Source organism: Sphaeramia orbicularis, chromosome 24 (genome assembly GCF_902148855.1).
Source record: "Sphaeramia orbicularis chromosome 24, fSphaOr1.1, whole genome shotgun sequence".
Lineage (NCBI taxonomy): Eukaryota > Metazoa > Chordata > Actinopteri > Kurtiformes > Apogonidae > Sphaeramia > Sphaeramia orbicularis.
The window spans coordinates 23,094,930-23,113,674 of record NC_043979.1 but is presented as its reverse complement, the minus strand read 5'-3'; the positions used below and the strand labels follow the sequence as shown (position 1 = coordinate 23,113,674).

At 38.3% G+C, this 18,745-nt stretch overlaps 1 protein-coding gene across 1 annotated transcript in view; it reads right to left on the bottom strand.

Annotated features, from left to right (window-relative positions):
* Positions 1–596: 596 nt before the first annotated feature.
* Positions 597–18,745, bottom strand: part of nbas (NBAS subunit of NRZ tethering complex) — a 228,409-nt gene continuing 210,260 nt past the window's right edge. Inside the window, exon 53 of the mRNA XM_030128460.1 lies at positions 597–1,695. Within this exon, the coding sequence (XP_029984320.1) occupies positions 1,420–1,695 (276 nt within the window). The 3' untranslated portion in view covers positions 597–1,419. The remainder of the gene's footprint in view (positions 1,696–18,745) is intronic.

Sequence of the window (18,745 nt, the reverse complement as noted above, 5' to 3'; positions counted from 1 at the left end):
AGATCTACATAATGTTACCAATTCATGTCAGAAAAGATATGTGGTGTCGTAAAATTTAAATAAAGATACGTGTAAAAAAACAAAACCAAAAACAACGAAAAGAACAACAAAATCCATGAATATACAAGAGAACAGCTGGAGAATAGCTGTCCACTGTAGTGACCACTATGCATGAAAGGGTTAATTATAATGACACATATATTGAATCATTACAACATATTTTTTATTAGTAATTTTTTTTTTTTAATCAGTTTTTAGAAACTTCAGGCGACCCCATTTGAATTCCAGGTGACCCCACGTGAGGTCCCGATCCCAAGGTTAAAAAACACTGGATTAGCAGGATTAAAATGTTTTAATTTCATTGTTTTTATCTCCGTTTCTGATATTGGGTTTTAAACACATGTTTCTTTACTTCAAAAATTCAATGCATGGACATTTTTGTAACAACATGAAAAAAAAAACAAAAACAAAAAACTCAATCGCAATTTTTTTTTTAATGCCTAAGGAAGAATAAAACCACTCAAGAAAAAAACCTTGACAAAGGTTCTCATAATTCATGCATGAAAGGGTTAAAAAGATAAAATACATATACAAAGTCGGGTTAATAGAACTGTGTTTATTTCACATGTATGGTGGAACAGATTAAAAAGTGGTGTTTTATTAAGTGAAACTAACCATGCTGACAGGCTAACTGTGTAACCGCATACATACAAATTTATTCCTCATCATCATTAGCTCTACGTGATGCCATTGTGTCGTCGCCGCTTGTATACAGTGCTTTGCATCCACACATGTACACACAGCGTGGGGCAGCTGCGGGGCTAATTTGTTTAGAAGGAATTAATTAGACATTATTAGGGGGAAAACAATGAAGCAGAGGCAGGGTGTTTAACGATGGGACGTCAAAGAGGCAAACCTGTCACGGAACAATGGGCTAATATCCACCCACTGCTTCCCGGCTACTGCTCAATTACTTTATCACACAATAGGACTCGACACACACACACACACACATGAACGCAAACCTGAGCAGTCACTGTTTTTCCAGATCAAAATATTCATTCATGACTGAGAGACAGCGCAGGTTGAGTGTGTTTGTGTGTTTGTGTGTTTGTGTGTAGCCTGATCATGTTTCTAATCGAACAGATGTTTCCTTATTAAAGGTATCTGCTCCTCTACCTTCAAGGCAGACACTGCAGATGCAGTTGACACGTCTACAGTTGATGAACCCGCGATCCAATTAAAGAACAAACTACAGAGGTACGGCCTGATATCACTTCTATTCTTGCCTCATGCTGATTTCCTCAGATCTCGATCCAATCTAATTCCACTTCCCACACTCTTTCCTGAAAACTGCTTCATCACCGCGCTGCGTGGCTGCGGTCCAAACTGCGTCGCCTCCTCACACCTCCCTCCCGCTCACAGCCACTTCCTGAGAACAGCCAGAGCGGAGTTGAAGGTGAACTGAGCCTGGTGGGTTCCGCGGTGCGCCAGCAGCAGGGAGCCCGCCTCGGGTCCGTGGCCTGCCGCCAGAAGCTCCGCGGCGGCTTTCTGTACGTCCCAGCCGCCCTCCTGCTGGTGGGACAGCATGTGAGAGCTGAGCAGAGGGTACAGAGCCGAGGAGACGCAGCCCACCAGGAGCCCGGCGTCCAGGAGTAAAGAGAGGAGCTCGGCGTCGCAGGAGGAAGCGGCCTCCTGGAGAAAACAGAGAAAGGGGAAGGAACATGTTGAAAGTGATGACAGTGAAAGCAGCATTTTCCTCGTTGCTGTAAGAACTGTCGTGTGTTGCCTAATATCTTTGGATGTTCTGATATTGTTGGAAATAATATTATGGATTACGGATGTTCTAATACTGTTGTTGCACTAATGGGCTAGTGTCCGTGTCATCATGACCCAGAGAAATGGCCAACAGCCTAGTTCCTTGTTTGAACAGTTCAGCTTCTGTGTTGGTTATGACTTCTGTTTATTATATCGGCTAAAATTTACTTAGGGCAGGGGTGTCAAACTCATTTTCACTCAGGGGCCACATTCAGCCCAATTTGATCTCCAGTGGGCCGGATCAGTAAAAAAATAACAGTAAAAAAAATAACAGTGAAAAAAGCAAAATTATATTATGATAATGTTCACATCTACAAAGTTTCCTTAAAAATCTGAATAACATGAACAACTTGAATCGTCTTGAGAAAAACAAGTGCAATTTTCCCAATATTCTGCCTCGGTTTATCAGTTTATCATTTACACATGTGCATTACAATCGCACAAAACATTTAGTAACAGGCAGAATGTTGGTAAAATTGCGTTTACTTTTCTTAAGACATTTCATGTAATTTTAGTTTTTCACACCAAAAAACACAAAGAGAGAATATGGGGTTGTCATTATTTATAGGTTATTGTGATAATATTTTACTGGTTCTGACCCACTTGAAATCTAATTGGACTGTATGTGTCTGTACGTGGAACCTGAATTAAAATGATTTTGACATCACTGATTGTTAATATCTTCAGTGTAATTTTTGCATTTCATAAATTCATTCCACAGGCCGGATTGAACCCTTTGGTTGGCCGGGTTTGGCCCCAGGGCCGCATGTCTGACACCTGTGACTTAGGGGGTCAAATGAGTGGCCATTTTTGTCAAAAAGAAAAAAAAAGTTGTAAGAAATGCATAGAACTGTGTTGAAATAATGCTAATACATTTGTGCACAGACTACTGATATTATTTGACAGTGGAAGCTCTATTTTCAGAAATATTGGATTTTGAATAGCACGTGTATGTGAAACTTTTGCTGGTGGACGGACGTGACATTACCCATGATGATCTGGTCAGTACCAGTACTTTATTAGGAATAAACTTATAGACTTACTATTGCTAATTCTCCTCTTATTCATAAATGTTAGTATTGTGGATCTAAAACAATAACAGCTGACACAAAAACACAAAATGTGACAGTGGACGGATGTGACATGGATGTTACAGATCCCATCATACTGATGCTCGGCAGCCATGTCACCGTTTCCACAAATGATCCCTGTGCAAAAACTAGTATCATAACTATTAATTGTATAGTTTATCATCATACTAAAGAGTAAATAACAATACAGAATTGTTATTTCTTTATAAAAATGCTTATTATTAGAAAACTGTTGTGACATTCTTAATGTATTTGCGTAACATAAACAGGATGGACCAGCACCATACTCCATATTGCAACCTGTACAAATAAAACATGTGATATGTAGTGTGTGTGTATATATATATGTATATATATATATATATATATATATATATATATATATATATATATATATATATATATAAAGAAAAATTGGGGAATCTGAAAGAATAGAATATTTGTTTTTCAGGTAAATTCAGTTCAAATATAACTTGGCCATTTGTGACATGAAAATATAGCATTTATTGTGATGAAATTGGACATTTTTGAGCTGAAAACATAGTTCATATGACCATCAACATGTTGCAACAGAACTGAAATCCTGTAAATTTGCATAACTTGCATTTACCAACACAAAGTTCCTTTGGGGATTCACTTGTATTGATTTCTTATGCACAAAGACAGAAATAAGACCTCTAAGTAAATTTTAGCCGATATGTATTAAAAGGCTGGAATTAAAGGGGACTCTGAGACTTTTCTTCAGACTGTAAGACTCCTGGCTCCTCGTCTTCTTTACTTCAATATTCCACAACAGAACGCGTCCCACAAGTCAAAAGCAGACAAAATATGCAACCAGTCACTCTGTCAAGCATCCATCCAAGGCTGGGCCATGAATTCAATTAAACACGGTTTCTCCTTTTTGAACGCCTAAATTGCAAAAATCAGATTAGTGGCGTCTCTGGAGATCTTTCTTGTTAAATAAAAGTTGAAAATGCAAAGTTTGTAGAAACATATTCACCACTGTGAAAATCAACACTTTTGCAAGAACTGCCGGTGCTGACATCAGGTCCATCTCCTGCACATTTCAACCTGAAATACTGAGTGTGATGGATGTCATCTATGGTGTGAAGATCTGATCTCGGATTGTCTTGTTTGCTGTGGATGTTCAAACGGCACAGATATGGTGCTTAGATTGAGTAAAGAAACTATTTTTAAATCGTGCTCTTGCTTGAGGTTACGTAGACAGAAAAAAAAAAATGCATTAACATGATGAATTCAGCAGTGGCCCAGGGGTTCCTCTGGTAGAGCTACTGCACATTGGCCACAGTTTAATCCAGGACCCTTTGCCGTTTGTGATCCACTCCAGTTCCTCTGTTTACAGGCTCCCTCTACTTGAAATCCTGACTTTTTTTTTTTTTTTTTTTTAAAGCGTGATTCATAACACTTAAAAAAAAACCCTACATTTCATTTTTTTTTTGTCCAGATCAAGCTCTGTAACCAGCTATAATTCATTTGACCTATTTTGATCTCAACACACACTCAGAGATCAAACTGAGGCTGTTTAATTTGGAGATAAATGTGGCAGCTGCTGTGAGCGACTAAAGCATCCTGCTGCTGCTGCACTATTTCCTAGATTTGTGTGACAACAGCGTTACACGCTTCAAGGCCCCTGATGAGGTCGTAGCGTTAGGTCATATCCTGTGCTGACCCTATGGTTGGCCATGAGTCCCATGACATGTGCCTGACACACACACACACACACACACACACGCACACACACACCAGCTAAAATTTACTTAGGGGATCAAATGAGCGACCATTTTTGTCATAAAAAAAGTTGTAAGAAATGCATAGAACTGTGCTGAAATAATGCTAATACATTTGTGCACAGACTACTGATATTATTTGACAGTGGAAGCTATATTTTCAGTAATATTGGATTTTCAATAGCACGTGTATGTGAAAACTTTTGCTGGTGGACGGACGTGACATTACCCATGATGATCTGGTCAGTACCAGTACTTTATTAGGAATAAACTTATAGACTTACTATTGCTAATTCTCCTCTTATTCATAAATGTTAGTATTGTGGATCTAAAACAATAACAGCTGACACAAAAACACAAAATGTGGCAGTGGACGGATGTGACATGGATGTTATGGATCCCATCATACTGATGCTCGGCAGCCATGTCACCGTTTCCACAAATGATCCCTGTGCAAAAACTAGGATCAGAATTATTTATTGTATAGTTTATCATCATACTAAAGAGTAAATAACAATATAGAATTGTTATTTCTTTATAAAAATGCTGATTATTAGAAAACTGTTGATTTAAAAAGTGACGTGTGACATTCTTCATGTATGTATTGGCGTAACATAAGCAGGATGGATCAGCACCATACTCCATATTGCAACCTGTAAAAATAAAACATGTGATATGTAGTATAGAATCTTGTAAGGAAAGTTGGGGAATCTAAAAGAATAGAATATTTGTTTTTCAGGTAAATTCAGTTAAAATATAACTTGGCCATTTGTGACATGAAAATATAGCATTAATTGTGATGAAATTGGACATTTTTGAGCTGAAAACATAGTTCATATGACCATCAACATGTTGCAACAGAACTGAAATCCTGTAAATTGGCATAACTTGCATTTACCAACACAAAGTTCCTTTGGGGATTCACTTATATTGATTTCTTATGCACAAAGGCATAAATAAGACCTCTAAGTAAATTTTAGCCGACACACGCACGCACACACACACAACATAACTTTTCTTTTTTCTGTTCAGCCTTGCAGCTTTAACAGGAGCAATCGCAAAACAATTCTGAACATGCTTTTGTTCCATAAAGAGGCATTTATGTAATATTTTAATCCCATCTTCCACCTCTTTACATCAATGAATCACATGCATAATCTGTTCCATAAAACAGTTCGATGCTGTTGTGGCTGCTGTGAGCGGTTTACAGGCCATGGAGAAGTGACGCTGAGTGCTCGGGTTGAAAGGCCGTCTCTCTCCCTCGCTGTGTGACTCAGTCGATCTCCTCTGCACCCTCTCACCTGTTTGCTGTCTCTATTATTAAGCTTGCACTTGCACAACTTTGCACACACACGTGCGAGCACACACACAGACAACAGCAAGTCCCTGTCAGGGTATTTCTGGAGCTGAGGCAGATCAATTATAAATGTGGAGCTCATGTCTTCTCTTCTGTAGTGGAGAAGGAGAGTAAAGTCGGATGAATTTCTCTCCCTCACCTCTAAAATCTCTCATCTCGTAGCAGTGTTGCTTCATTTTTCTTTTCCTGAAGGACAATTCATCCTTAACAACATAAACCTATTAAAATGGATCACATCAGCGCAGTGGTGATGGATGTTTGTGAACGAGAATGTCTGACACAAGAACTAAAAGATATTCAGCTGCTCTCAGTGACAATGTCAGGGTCCCCTAGTGAAACGGTTGATCATGTTTTTGCACATAAAATAAGTTTTTGCCTCATAATGGGAAAAGATAGGAATAAAACTAAAACACAGTCGCTTTTTCCCAAGTTCAGGGTTGCTTTGGCGCGGGTGGGAAGAGAGACATCGAGATGACATATAACAGTTATAGTGAATATTATGTCATGCATGACTAATAATTTAATTTCTTTTTTCCACTGAGAGATGGGTCCAGATGAGTCCTGACAGGTCGGGGGAGGGGGGAGGGCCACGGAGGGAAGACAGACGGTGAAATTCTGAAAGTTGAGACAGAGGTGGATGAGGAGGTCATCTGGGTTTAATGAAAATGAAGGGAAAAAAAGATGGAGACAGGCGGGTAGAAAATGTATCATGGAGAGAGAGAGAAAAAAAAGAGAGAGGGAGAGCACTGAAAATGTTAGATGCATACATTTTTAAGTGCATCCAACGTTTTCCGAGGGCGAATGCATACTCAAACCAATGAGAGGCACTTCACAACAACTTAACACTTGAGCTGCAAACTTCTGATTCTGGAGCACCAACAGAGGCCCTGGATGTTCTTCATGGAAGTTTAAGCTGCTCTGAACAGTGACCTATTTTTAAGAGCTATTGGCAGAATACCATCTACCAGGGAAGTGTGATGTGAGGATTTTATCGTACGATCAGAAAAAAAAAAAAAGATTTTTCTTTTTTTATTATGCTTTACCATTTTGTGTCACAAATCACACTTTTACAGCGGTACTTCTGTGTTATTTGGATGAAGTTTTGCATTTTTACACACAGATGAAGGTGACACAAACAAATACAGAGGAGAGTTTGAACCTAAAACAGACGCTGCTTCTATGAATATATACAACCTACAACATATGTTGTACCAGAAGGCCAGTATCATGTCAAATAACTGCCATCACCATCATCATCATCGTCATCATCATCATCATCGTCCTAATAAATATCATCCTCATCATCTTTTGTTGATCCACTGCCATTTTGTAACATTGGTAGATCTTCATCTGTGACTATATTTCCTCCATCAGCCTGTTTACATACACACCAATACTGTGATCATTATCTGATTTCTGGAGTTATCAGATTATTTAAATGACCATGTAAACAGGATAATCTGATAACAGCGGTAATCTGATTATGAGAAATCTGATTAACACACCTGGACTTCTCCCCAATACTCTGATGTATTCCTGCGTGTTTACAGGTTAATTTGATTTATTTTGTTCTTTTACGTCTGTGCATGTGTAAACACAATTAAAAATTGCAGCAAACAGAAGTTAAGTTGTCAAACGTGAATGTATTTTTTTTTTTTTTTTAATTTTAACTTTATTTAACCAAGAAAAAAGAGCTCATTGAGGTTAAGAACCTCTTTTTCAAGGGAGTCCTGGCCAAGAGGCAGCATGAAATACAACACACAGTTACACAACATACAAACACAACATACAAAAATTTACAGGACAAGCCAATGTAGTACGAACCCTGAATGAAATACGATAACAGACTGGAGCATTTTGGATTATCGCATTTTTAGTGCATGTAAATGTGTTAGATTAGATTAGAGTTTATTGATCCCACTAAAGGGAAATTCAACAATCAAAGCAGCAACAAATAAAATGGAAGAAAAAATGTACTTAAGATATGAAGAATTTTATATAAACAACAAAAAATAACCAGCTTGTTGACTCGTGGGGAACCACAGGTTCTAGATGTGGTAGTTTTCATGCTCGGGAGAGCTGATTTTTGGGAAAAGATGTTAGTCTTTACTACTGACGTAAAAAAACATAAAAACTGTTTGGTAAATCATTCTTTAAAGCAGTGGTTCCCAACCTTTTTTGGCTTGTGACCCCATTTTAACATCACAAGTTTCTGGCGACCCCAGACATTCAAAACGGAGATTTTTTTTTTGCTAAAATTAATTTATTTTTGATCATATTATAGTTTGCTGTACTATGTTGCAAATAAGTGTTAATTTTAGACAACATTTAGTCTATATAATGTATATTATTATGGACGGAGGCAGAAAAGCCAGGTGCAGATTACTGCACAAAGTGAGAATTTTTTTTTCCTTGGTCAGGATATGTACAGTCAGTCCAGCTTGTATTTACAAGGCTGACAATTAATACTGAACAAACAAGAACTCAAACTATGAATTATGAAAGAGCTGCAGCATCTGAAACTGACCACAATGAACATTTGACAGATAAACATTACCACAGGGCTTCAGGTTCAGACTCACAGTTTGTCATGTCTTTTATGGATTGTGATTGTCTCTGTCAACTCACCATATATTTTTTTTGGTGATTTTTTTTTTTTTTTTCATTAATTACTAGAAATTTCAGGCGACCGCATTTGAATTCCAGGCGACCCCAAGGTTGAAAAACACTGGTTTAAAGCTTTAATGACAATTGATATATTAGTACCGATATCTAAGGACTGAAGTTAGAAAATACGTCGTTCCGGTTTTTAACTTCATTTCCTGTCATGCAGTGTGGTACTGCGCTTCCTGTCAACCGCCATGGGCATAGCAACGCGATTGTAAGGCTATTGTATTCCAAAACTACTAGTATCTCCCAAAATATTGGTCCTATCAACTTGTCGTTTTCACTAGTCTCTTCTTTGACCAAAAATACATACGTATACCAAACTGCAGCAGTCAGCTCTTTCTGGATTTTGTGTGATGCCCAAGACACACACAAACACACACACACACACAAATGGTTGCAATCGGGGTGTGAAGGGGATTTTAAGCAATATAGTAAAAAAATGTTCCAGGAAAACATCTCCTACCCTGCCTTTAACCCTTGAGAGAAGGCGCTGGGCCCTACGCTGAAACTTGGCCACCACGTCCAGACACACCCTGGACATGTAAACAGTTCATTACATATTCATATATGTTAGCCTGTAAATGTCAGCCATTATTGTTTATATGTCAGAGGAAGCCAGAGTATCTGATTACTCTACAGGTAACATGCAAATTCCACACAGAAAGGCCCACCGCCCACACCAGTTAGTGTTTTATTTACATCAGCAGTCCACTCTTCTCCTTCAAAAGTGTTATTAACCAAAAACAGGTCAAAATGTATTAAAATTACAAATACGCTACTTTAGAGTAATAAAGGTCTTCAAAGTATTTATACACAGGGGGTGCTTTTTGGTACAATTACTTTATATATAATCATATTTTTTCAAATTATTGCTTAGGTCATGTGTACTTTCACATAAAAAGCAAATATTACATAGCGATTTTTCCTGATTTTCATAGAATAAATAAAGGCATTATCTAGTGTTTTCTGTCAAATGGACTCAGTATGAGTTCTTTAGAGTTTCTGTCACTTTGTTTGTATGAGATACAAATGACATAAGATGATCAAATTAAGAACATGTGGAGCAGCACTGGAAAACAACCAGACAACCAGGATGATGAGGAGGTTTTGTAACATTTAACATCATATGAATTAATTGAAATGAAATGAATGAAAAAAAAAAAATTTGCACATTTTTTTGTCTTTTTTTATCAGGATGCTGGTCTTGGACCCAGATGAACACAGGATACTGGATCAGACACATAGCCTGCAGATGAGACTCCATGTGATGTTGAAATATTAACTATTTGTTGAAAGTCCTGGAGGGAAAATATTTGAATCTTATACTAAACAAGTGACGCAATGGTCGCAAACTTACATGGCTGTCATCTGGTGCATAGAATGAACGGGTACACACATGGGAGAGTTCACATAACCTCCTTGGCAGAGCTAAATATTTATGTTAGGCCTATATTCATATTGTTCACAGAAGTTGAAAGGTGTTCCCATTTACATTTTTATACTGAATACATTAAGATTCTATATTATATATTCCGTTGCTTTATTGAAAATGTGTACAAAGGCTATAAATAAAATAAGAAAATGAGCCACTTACGAGAAAGTACCACCTATTTATCACATATATAATTCAAAATGTGAATTAGTAAATGTATGTAAGCTATTTAGTTACTGAATTTACAGAAAATGTAAATTACCAGGATATGAAATGCCCTATATTGAGTATAGGTGAGGTTTTGGTCATATGATCAACTAGGTGAAACCACAGCCATGTATTGAAGTATTGTTGACTACCAATAAAGGAAATAAATAATTATTAGATTTTTTTAAAAGAAAAATTATTATAATTTGATGGCAAATATAAAGAAGAGATGTATTTTACTTAATCTTAACCAAAATCCATGTTTGTGGGGGGAAAACTGTGAGAGCAAAAGTCAAAAAAGGGTAGGTCAAAGCCTGCAGGTTTAATTCTGTTTAATCTTTGTGTTCATTTTCTCTTAAAAAAGTAAAATTAGCATAAGACCACATGTACGCCATACCCTGATGGACTCGATGAAATGAGTCTTGCCCTATCAATTTTGCAATTAATTGGAATTTGTACTTCACATTAAGATTTATTCTAATAAAAATGTAAAAAAAAAATACCCATCTTGCCTCTCTAAGTGTGATTAAAAAGCAGTTCACATACAGGGGTTGGACAAAATAATGGAAACACCTTAAAAAATCAACAAAATATAATTTAATACGGTGTAGGTCCGCCTTTTGCGGCAATTGCAGCCTCAATTCTCCGAGGTATTGATTCATACAACTTGTGAATTGTTTCCAAAGGAATTTTAAGCCATTCTTCAGTTAGAATACCCTCCAACTCTTTTAGAGACGATGGCGGTGGAAATCGACGTCTTACTTGAATCTCTAAAACTGACCATAAATGCTCAATAATGTTGAGGTCTGGGGACTGTGCCGGCCATACGAGATGCTCAACTTCATTAGAATGTTCCTCATGCCATTCTTTAACAATTCTAGCTGTATGGATTGGGGCATTATCATCTTGAGGTGAAGGTGTTTCCATTATTTTGTCCAACCCCTGTACATCTGCTCTGATATGACCTACAGTCGTGCTTAGAACAAAAACAACCTCTGCAGCAGCTGGCAGTAATGAGAGCTCACACCTACAGCATCGATATGATAGGACACAACATATTTATTTAACTCTGACTGAAATGTGTCACAGTATCAGCCATCCGGGAGTGGAGATGCAGGTGCTGGTGTTAAAGATGTTTCAACTCTCACACCTGCAGGGCACTGCAGTCCTGCTGCTGCAACCACATTTGGAACAAGAATATACACATAAAGTACTCTACACTTGTAAATATAGACACATTCTGTCTATCTTTGTCCATTATGGAAGATAGATGAGCACACTGTTTCTGCAGTACAGTCCTGCTCTACCATGCACACACACACACACATACAAACACACACACACACACAACTCGTAGGCTATTACTGTTTGACGGTGTCAAGAAAGACAGCAGATTTGAGTCTTAGAGTCAGTTGGATTGACAGCTGAGCTGAAAATAGATGTGAAGAAGCAGCAGAGAGATGGAGGGATGGAGGGGAATCTTGATATCAGAGCAGAGCAGATAACTTTACGTCCTTTTTACAGCGTGAATGACTCTGTCACATTTTAGGCACTGCTATTCGGCCGGTATGCAATATAGGAAGGATACAGGATTGAAAAGTTAATGTAATGACAAGCTTCAGACGATCACTACCTTTACCTCCTGCCTTGAATCTTAAAATTGTTAGATCCTTACTTTATATTTTTGACTGAAATCTCATTTCCAGATATCTATGAATTTTCTATGCTGCTCGTCTGTAGCTACTGGGGAATACAGTTTCTCAACTAATACTGTGCAAAAATCCTCATAAAATCCAAGAGGGTGTGGTGGTTAACTCAATATTTTACATCTATTTCCATTTAGCTGAAGGTGACATTTTTACTTTCTAAATAAAGACCTACCTATGAAGATTTTGACGTAATAACATATATTACTCACCATTTACGGTTTGTTGAAAAAGTACTTATATGCTAAAATGTGCTTATCATATTGAACAAGTAATAGTTTGATTGCCCTCATGATGACTGTAATCACACAACCTGATCTTTCTGGGTAGATTAATGACGATAAATCCTTAAAAAGATAAATGTTTTGCTTTTCAGGGTTGGCTGTGATTGGCTAGCCTCACTTCCTGCAACATAACCTGAGGGGGAAAGCGCTATTTTCCAGCTAAAAGCAGAGATGAAATCAAAGCTGCTGAGCTTCCCACGGCAAAGCTGCATGTGATGTGAAATGTTTTCCCACATACAGTACTGTCAGTGGGGTTTGCTGCTTCTGCATCTCATCTGCAGTGTGTTGAAGCAGCAAACATCTGCCTGTTGGGTTATGTGTCATGTGTGCGTGCATTCAGAAGTGGACTGGGACACAATTTTTCAGTAGCAGAAACATAAATGTATTGTGGACCACAAAGCATAGAGCAGTTTTAGTTATAGATGAGCTTCTTTATTTAGACAGATTCATCAAGTGTATGTTTAGCAGATATGTAAGGACTAGTACTAATAGGTGGTCTTGGTCTGGATCAAATTGAACTGTGGTTGACTCAGGCTTTCAGAGTAATTATAGATACTTACACAAGGTTATTGACATCAACAAACAAAAGCCATTCATGGAGCTACTGCAAAAATCAAACCATGAAATAAAAAGTAACCAGAGCAAAAGCATAAAATGCAAAAGAAAAAAAAAAACACTACTATGTTCAGACCTTGGTTCAGGTTGTGAGGTATAAACATGCACAATATAATTAAAAAGTAATTCACTGGACGTTGTACTGCATGTTATATCAGAATCGGTCAGAAAAAGCTGTATTACTCACTGTAATAGCCGTAGAAATCCATGTGTGACATATCTCTCAAATGTGCACTGGACAAAAACAAGCCATAAGTTAAACATAAAGCATAACATGTCAGGAGCTGCTTTAGCCGTAGAGCGCCCGCCCATTTGCAGGATCTAACAGTATCTGTATCGGGCCGGACTGCTGCAGCAGATTATTCATAGGTCTCCGTACGTCAAAGATCAGACAGATTCAGCTGATCCATAAAGCTGCTGCCAAGGCTGGAATAAGCGCCAAAAAGTTCAGCATAAAACTCAGATTCTCAAGTTACTACAATGGCTTGCAGCTTCTCATAGAGTCAACTTTAAAATTTGATTGCTTGTCCATAAATTACTGAAGTCCAAGGTACTTGGCAGACTTACTCTGACTTCCGCAGTGAAAATTAAACCTGGTGAAGCCTGTTTAGCTGCTGGAACAAAGGGCAAAGAGCTGAAACTTGAAACAACATCGTCTGCTTTCAGATCCCGAAGGGGCGGCAAGGGGTGTTGTTTTTGGTTTGGTTTGTTTGTTTGTTTACACTGTAGCAGCAAAGCTATTATGCAACGTTTCCATTACATGACACCGGCTCGACTCGACTTGACCTTTTGTGTTTCCATTACGAAAAAGGACCTGGAATCTGTTACTCAGTACTAGTTTTTTGGTATCACCTCCGCCGAGGTTCCAAGACTGGGGAACAGATACTAAAAGGTGACGTGTAAACACTGCAGACCACTGATTGGTCAGAGAGTTGTCTCTGTGACCCGCTGTTTTACAAAAACAGAAGCTGAAGTTGACAGTAAATACAGCGGTAGGTTAATCCACATGACAGCCTCCAAAACTACACCATGGTTAGTTGAGGAGATTCAGTCTTTGGTGGCCGACGTAAAAATTCAGCATGAGCTTGACGAGACAACACGCAACGAGCGAGTTTATCAGCAACTCTCAGAGCACATGTCACAGAAGTAAGGTGCCGCATCGCTATGATGTCCAGGTACTCTAAAGTTGGTAGTATCCTGTAATGGAAACGGTCTCCAGGAATAGTACCTGGTACCCGAGTCGAGTTGAGTCGAGCCAGTTCCCCGTAGTGGAAATGTGGCATTAGTTGAATTCATACCAACTTCGGGTTTATAGCAAGGATGTACTAGGTGTAAGATAAACCATGGTAAAATTCCTGATGGTTAGTATTACTATTTCAAATTCTAATTAACATCAAAAAAGTGTTTGATTGCTGCATTTGGAAAAACTCACAGTAATACTGCTTATTTCCTGGAGAAGCAGCAGCACTCCAATATCTGGCCTCTGAAAACATGGCGGAGGGCACCCGCATGGACAGCGCTCTGGAGATTTTTTCCCCCAACTACAAGGACAAAGTCAGAAGTCTGGACGTATTTTGAATGAATGAATGAACGACTGGTTTATTTTTGGTTTGTACATTAATTGCCGCACACAGTACAACAACCACATTAAACACAAAAACCAAAAAAAGGAACAGGCTAGAAGCAAAAGCTGATTTTTTGCTTATCCTTTTCACCTGACACACCGCTTACATTAAATTAAATATGTACAGCATCGAACATTCTCGTTATAACAAAAAAAAATCAACAACAACAACAAATCTACCATCTCCACTTAAGATTCCTGAATGATCTTATACTTAATGCATTTTTTAAACTTTGTCAGAGAAGTGAACAACTGAAATTCATCCACAAGTCCATTCCGTAATTTCACTCCCACAACTGAAACACATCTAGACTTCACATCTGTCTTCACTTTTGTACATTCAAAAATATAAATTAAATTATAGTTACTCTCTCTTAATTTAAAGAAATGTTGAATTTTGGATATTTAAAGAATGCTGATGGGAAACTAATTGAAGATGGTCAACGTGTCAGTTGAAAATGCAGAAAAAAAGTCTCCGCAAAGGGGGGGGTAACACTTCAAATTAGATGCGCCATCTCCGTGACCACCGCCCACAACTATACAGTGAGTTTATTTGTATGTTTGATATTTACATGTTAATATTTTCATGTTTCTGCCAACAGAAAATACATTGTATGTGTTATTTTATTTGTTTTGTTTTTTTTTCAAAATAAATCTTTAATTATTCCAGTGTGTATAAGCACTTTTTGAACATTTTGAGCACAATTCAACGATACTGCTATAATAATGATAACCGTGACAATTTTGGTCACAATAACCGTGATATGAAATTTTTATATCATTACATCTCTAGTTCATAGATTGCCAGTGACCCAGAATAGATGTGATAACATTTTGGGAAAAGTAGGTCAAAGTTCAAAATTTTTGTTTATTTTTTTTCCCCATTTACTTATAATGGCGGAAAACTGTCTATGCTGATGACACCAGCTGGATCAATACCAAAACAAGCTACAATGCGTGTAAGGGGCGGGGTTTGTTGTGCCTGGCACCACTTGTTCCCACTGCTTTTAATGACTGTTCTTGCCTGTTTATGTTCATTATTCTAGTCTACATGCTTTTGGGTGCCTGTTTATTGTATTGTATTGTTTTCCCTTATGTGCTTTACCAGTGTATCCTATAAACACTTTGGGTATGAAATGTACTATATTCAGGAGAATTACTTCATCACCCTCTAAGTTTACTCTGCTATTATCCCATTAGCTGAACCTCTACAAGCCTGTAAACCCACCCTCCCCTTCCTCCCCTGCGTTGAATCTTCTCTTCTCCCGTTTTCTCTCTAAATTTTTCAGTTTCCCTCTTGGTCTTTTCATGCCTTGCCTTTACAAACAGTTGAGCACAAACACAATCTGATTGAAGAGGGAATACATCCATCATGCCCTCCTTTCTTCCTCAAAGGTCAACAGCTCGGAGAACATGAAAACCTGTCCAGGGGAGTATGTATTTTTGCGCTCAAGTGTGTGTGTGTGTGTGTGTGTGTCTGGTTACAAGCCCCTCTAAGTCTTCTGTAAAGGGTCAAACAACACCTCGTCTGTCTCCTCAGTGAAGCGAAAACAAGAAGTGTCTTCTGCCTTGTGTGTGCGCTCTCGCACACGCCGACGCCACGCGCTGTTGAGTGAACGAACAAACACTTGGCACGACAAGAGACCCGACACATCAAACTGCAGTCGTCAGAAGTCCAACCCCCCTCTCACTGCTGTTATTACCTTTCTCATTTCGTGCTGTCTCGGCCTGTGAAAGACAGCCAAGGTTGTCTTTCCTGCTTGTTTTCAGCCGCCGCTAAATGACGCCTGATTGGTTTGGTCAATTTTTCACACCCTTGTTTTCTATTCTCGCTCTGCATGTCTTCCATTTCCCGTATACGTCTTTCTCCACCCTCTCTTTCTGCGAGTTAAACCCAGCTGAGAGCTTAATTGGAATTACCGTACACGTACAATGCCTAATACATAATGCATAGCCAAGCCTTCTTTTATCATTTAAATCATAAAGCTTCTTTGGAAAGCTAGACAACATTCAACTATCTTCTTCCCTCCTTCTCTCATCCTTTCTTCTCCCTCCTCAGGCTCTGCTTCCCATCCTTCCATCCTAGCTGTCCCTAGGCTTTGCCGGTTCACACATACACACACCACTCAGAACAGTCCTTGCTTACAGGGATACATGATTGAAAGTGACAGAAGAAGAAGCTGCCGAGCCAAAGAAAATAAAAATAAAAGTGGGCTGTGACGCACTTGAGCAAACACAAGCATGTATGCGCGCAGTGAGCAAATCAAGGATCAACACATTGGCTTGCGAGCAAACACAACTAGATTAACAGGTCCAATATGGCACAGAAACTGTAAACAAGCCCACTTAAACAAGCAATTAGACACATTACCACTCAATCACCCACACATATCCACAAGCCTCTGCTTTCCACTTCACTTGGCAAACACACAAGGTGGGAGCGTGTTAGCTAAAAGATGATGGAGGACGATACTGAACCAGGTGAAAAGACACAAGGACTGTGACGGCGTTTCACTGAGAAAAACTTTTGTGCGTATTTGTGTGCCCGTGCAGCAGTATTGGAGGTGTAGTTTGTATCAGGCCCTTGTCCCTGTATCCCATTAGTCAGGCTGGTGTAAACCCATGGCTCCCTGCTCCACTGCTCCCCTCTGCTCCTCCACAGCCCATACATCTTCACTTGGAGGAACAGAAACAAAGGGAGAGGAGAGGAACAAACAATAGCAGGAGACTGTTTACACCAATGATGTCAAATATACGGTCCCCAGACCAAAACCAGCCCCTTAAATGCCCCAATCTGGCCCACAAGATGAATTTGTGCAAAAAATAACACTGACCACATACATAAAAAATGTCAAACTCATTTTATTTCAGGGGCCTGATGTGATCTCAAGTGAAATAACAGCATGTTAAGTTATAAGTAATAGCAACCCCATTTTTTTTTTCCTCTTGATTAACCCATAATGACCTAAACAGCAACTGGTGACCAAAATCACCTACCGATCTAAACTAATACCTGTTGATCCACTAATCCTATCAAAACATGTAAATAATTGGTGTAACATGCAGTTTATCATCTTTTCATGGTCATCAGATATGAGCCATTTGGACGTGAAGAGGCTCCGTAGTGAACGTTGAAAAACACAGTCATCTTCTACAAAACTGATTCAGCAGTAAAACCCCTAGAGTTGGATCAATGACAGTGGGTGAAGATGCTTATTTTTGTGTTCAGTTATTTTGAAAGTCCCTTTTTTTCAGTTTTCTTTGCTTTTTCACAGAATTACCCTCAACTTTAATCTTATATTCCATGAATATCTACATGATCAGTGAGTTAAATACAGGAAAATACAAGATTTTCACTAAAAAACACAAAATACAGATGATAATATTATACTAAATGGTGATAAATCCTTTAAGAAAGGTTACATCTAGAGGAAAATTCATTTGAGAACTGCCACAATAGTAGCACTGGGTTTTTATGGGTTAATGTGAAAAATAAGGTGTGAATAACCTGAACCAATATGAACAACCTGAAATTTCCAAAGAAAAATCAATGCAGTTTTAACAATAATACACCTACTAGTAAATGTTTTGTGAGTTTGCAGATCCACTACGATATGTAACTTTTGTCAAAAATAAGCTGAGACATAATACTGTTGAAACTGCACTTACTTCGTACAGGTTAATCACATCTTCATAACATAATTTTACTTGTTCTTCACTCAAACAGTTATTATTTACTGGTTAATATGCCTATTATTTTACTGGTCTGGCCCACATGAGATCAAATTGGGTCGTATGTGGCTCCTAAACTAAAATGAGTTTGACACCCTTGGTTTACACAAACGCTACTTCTTCACTATTATTCCATGGGATAAAATGAATGCAGGCATCCACTGAAACATCCTCTCTTTTTCTTGCTCCAGAATATTATTTATCCACAAACAAACCACAAATTATGGTCAGTATTTTCTCCTTTTTGTCAGTTTGTGCTACTGATAACTGGTAATTTAGCATTACCATCATAACAAAGGTCTTAGTTATTATAATTTGTTATCCGGTGGTCAGTTAGAGGGTGAATTAAGTAGAAGCAATTCCAGGTTCCATCCCCTTTTAAATAAATTTACTCCAAAAATTAAGATCATTATCTGCCAATGGACCATCATTCCACCAATTTTCATGAAATCTGCAGTAAC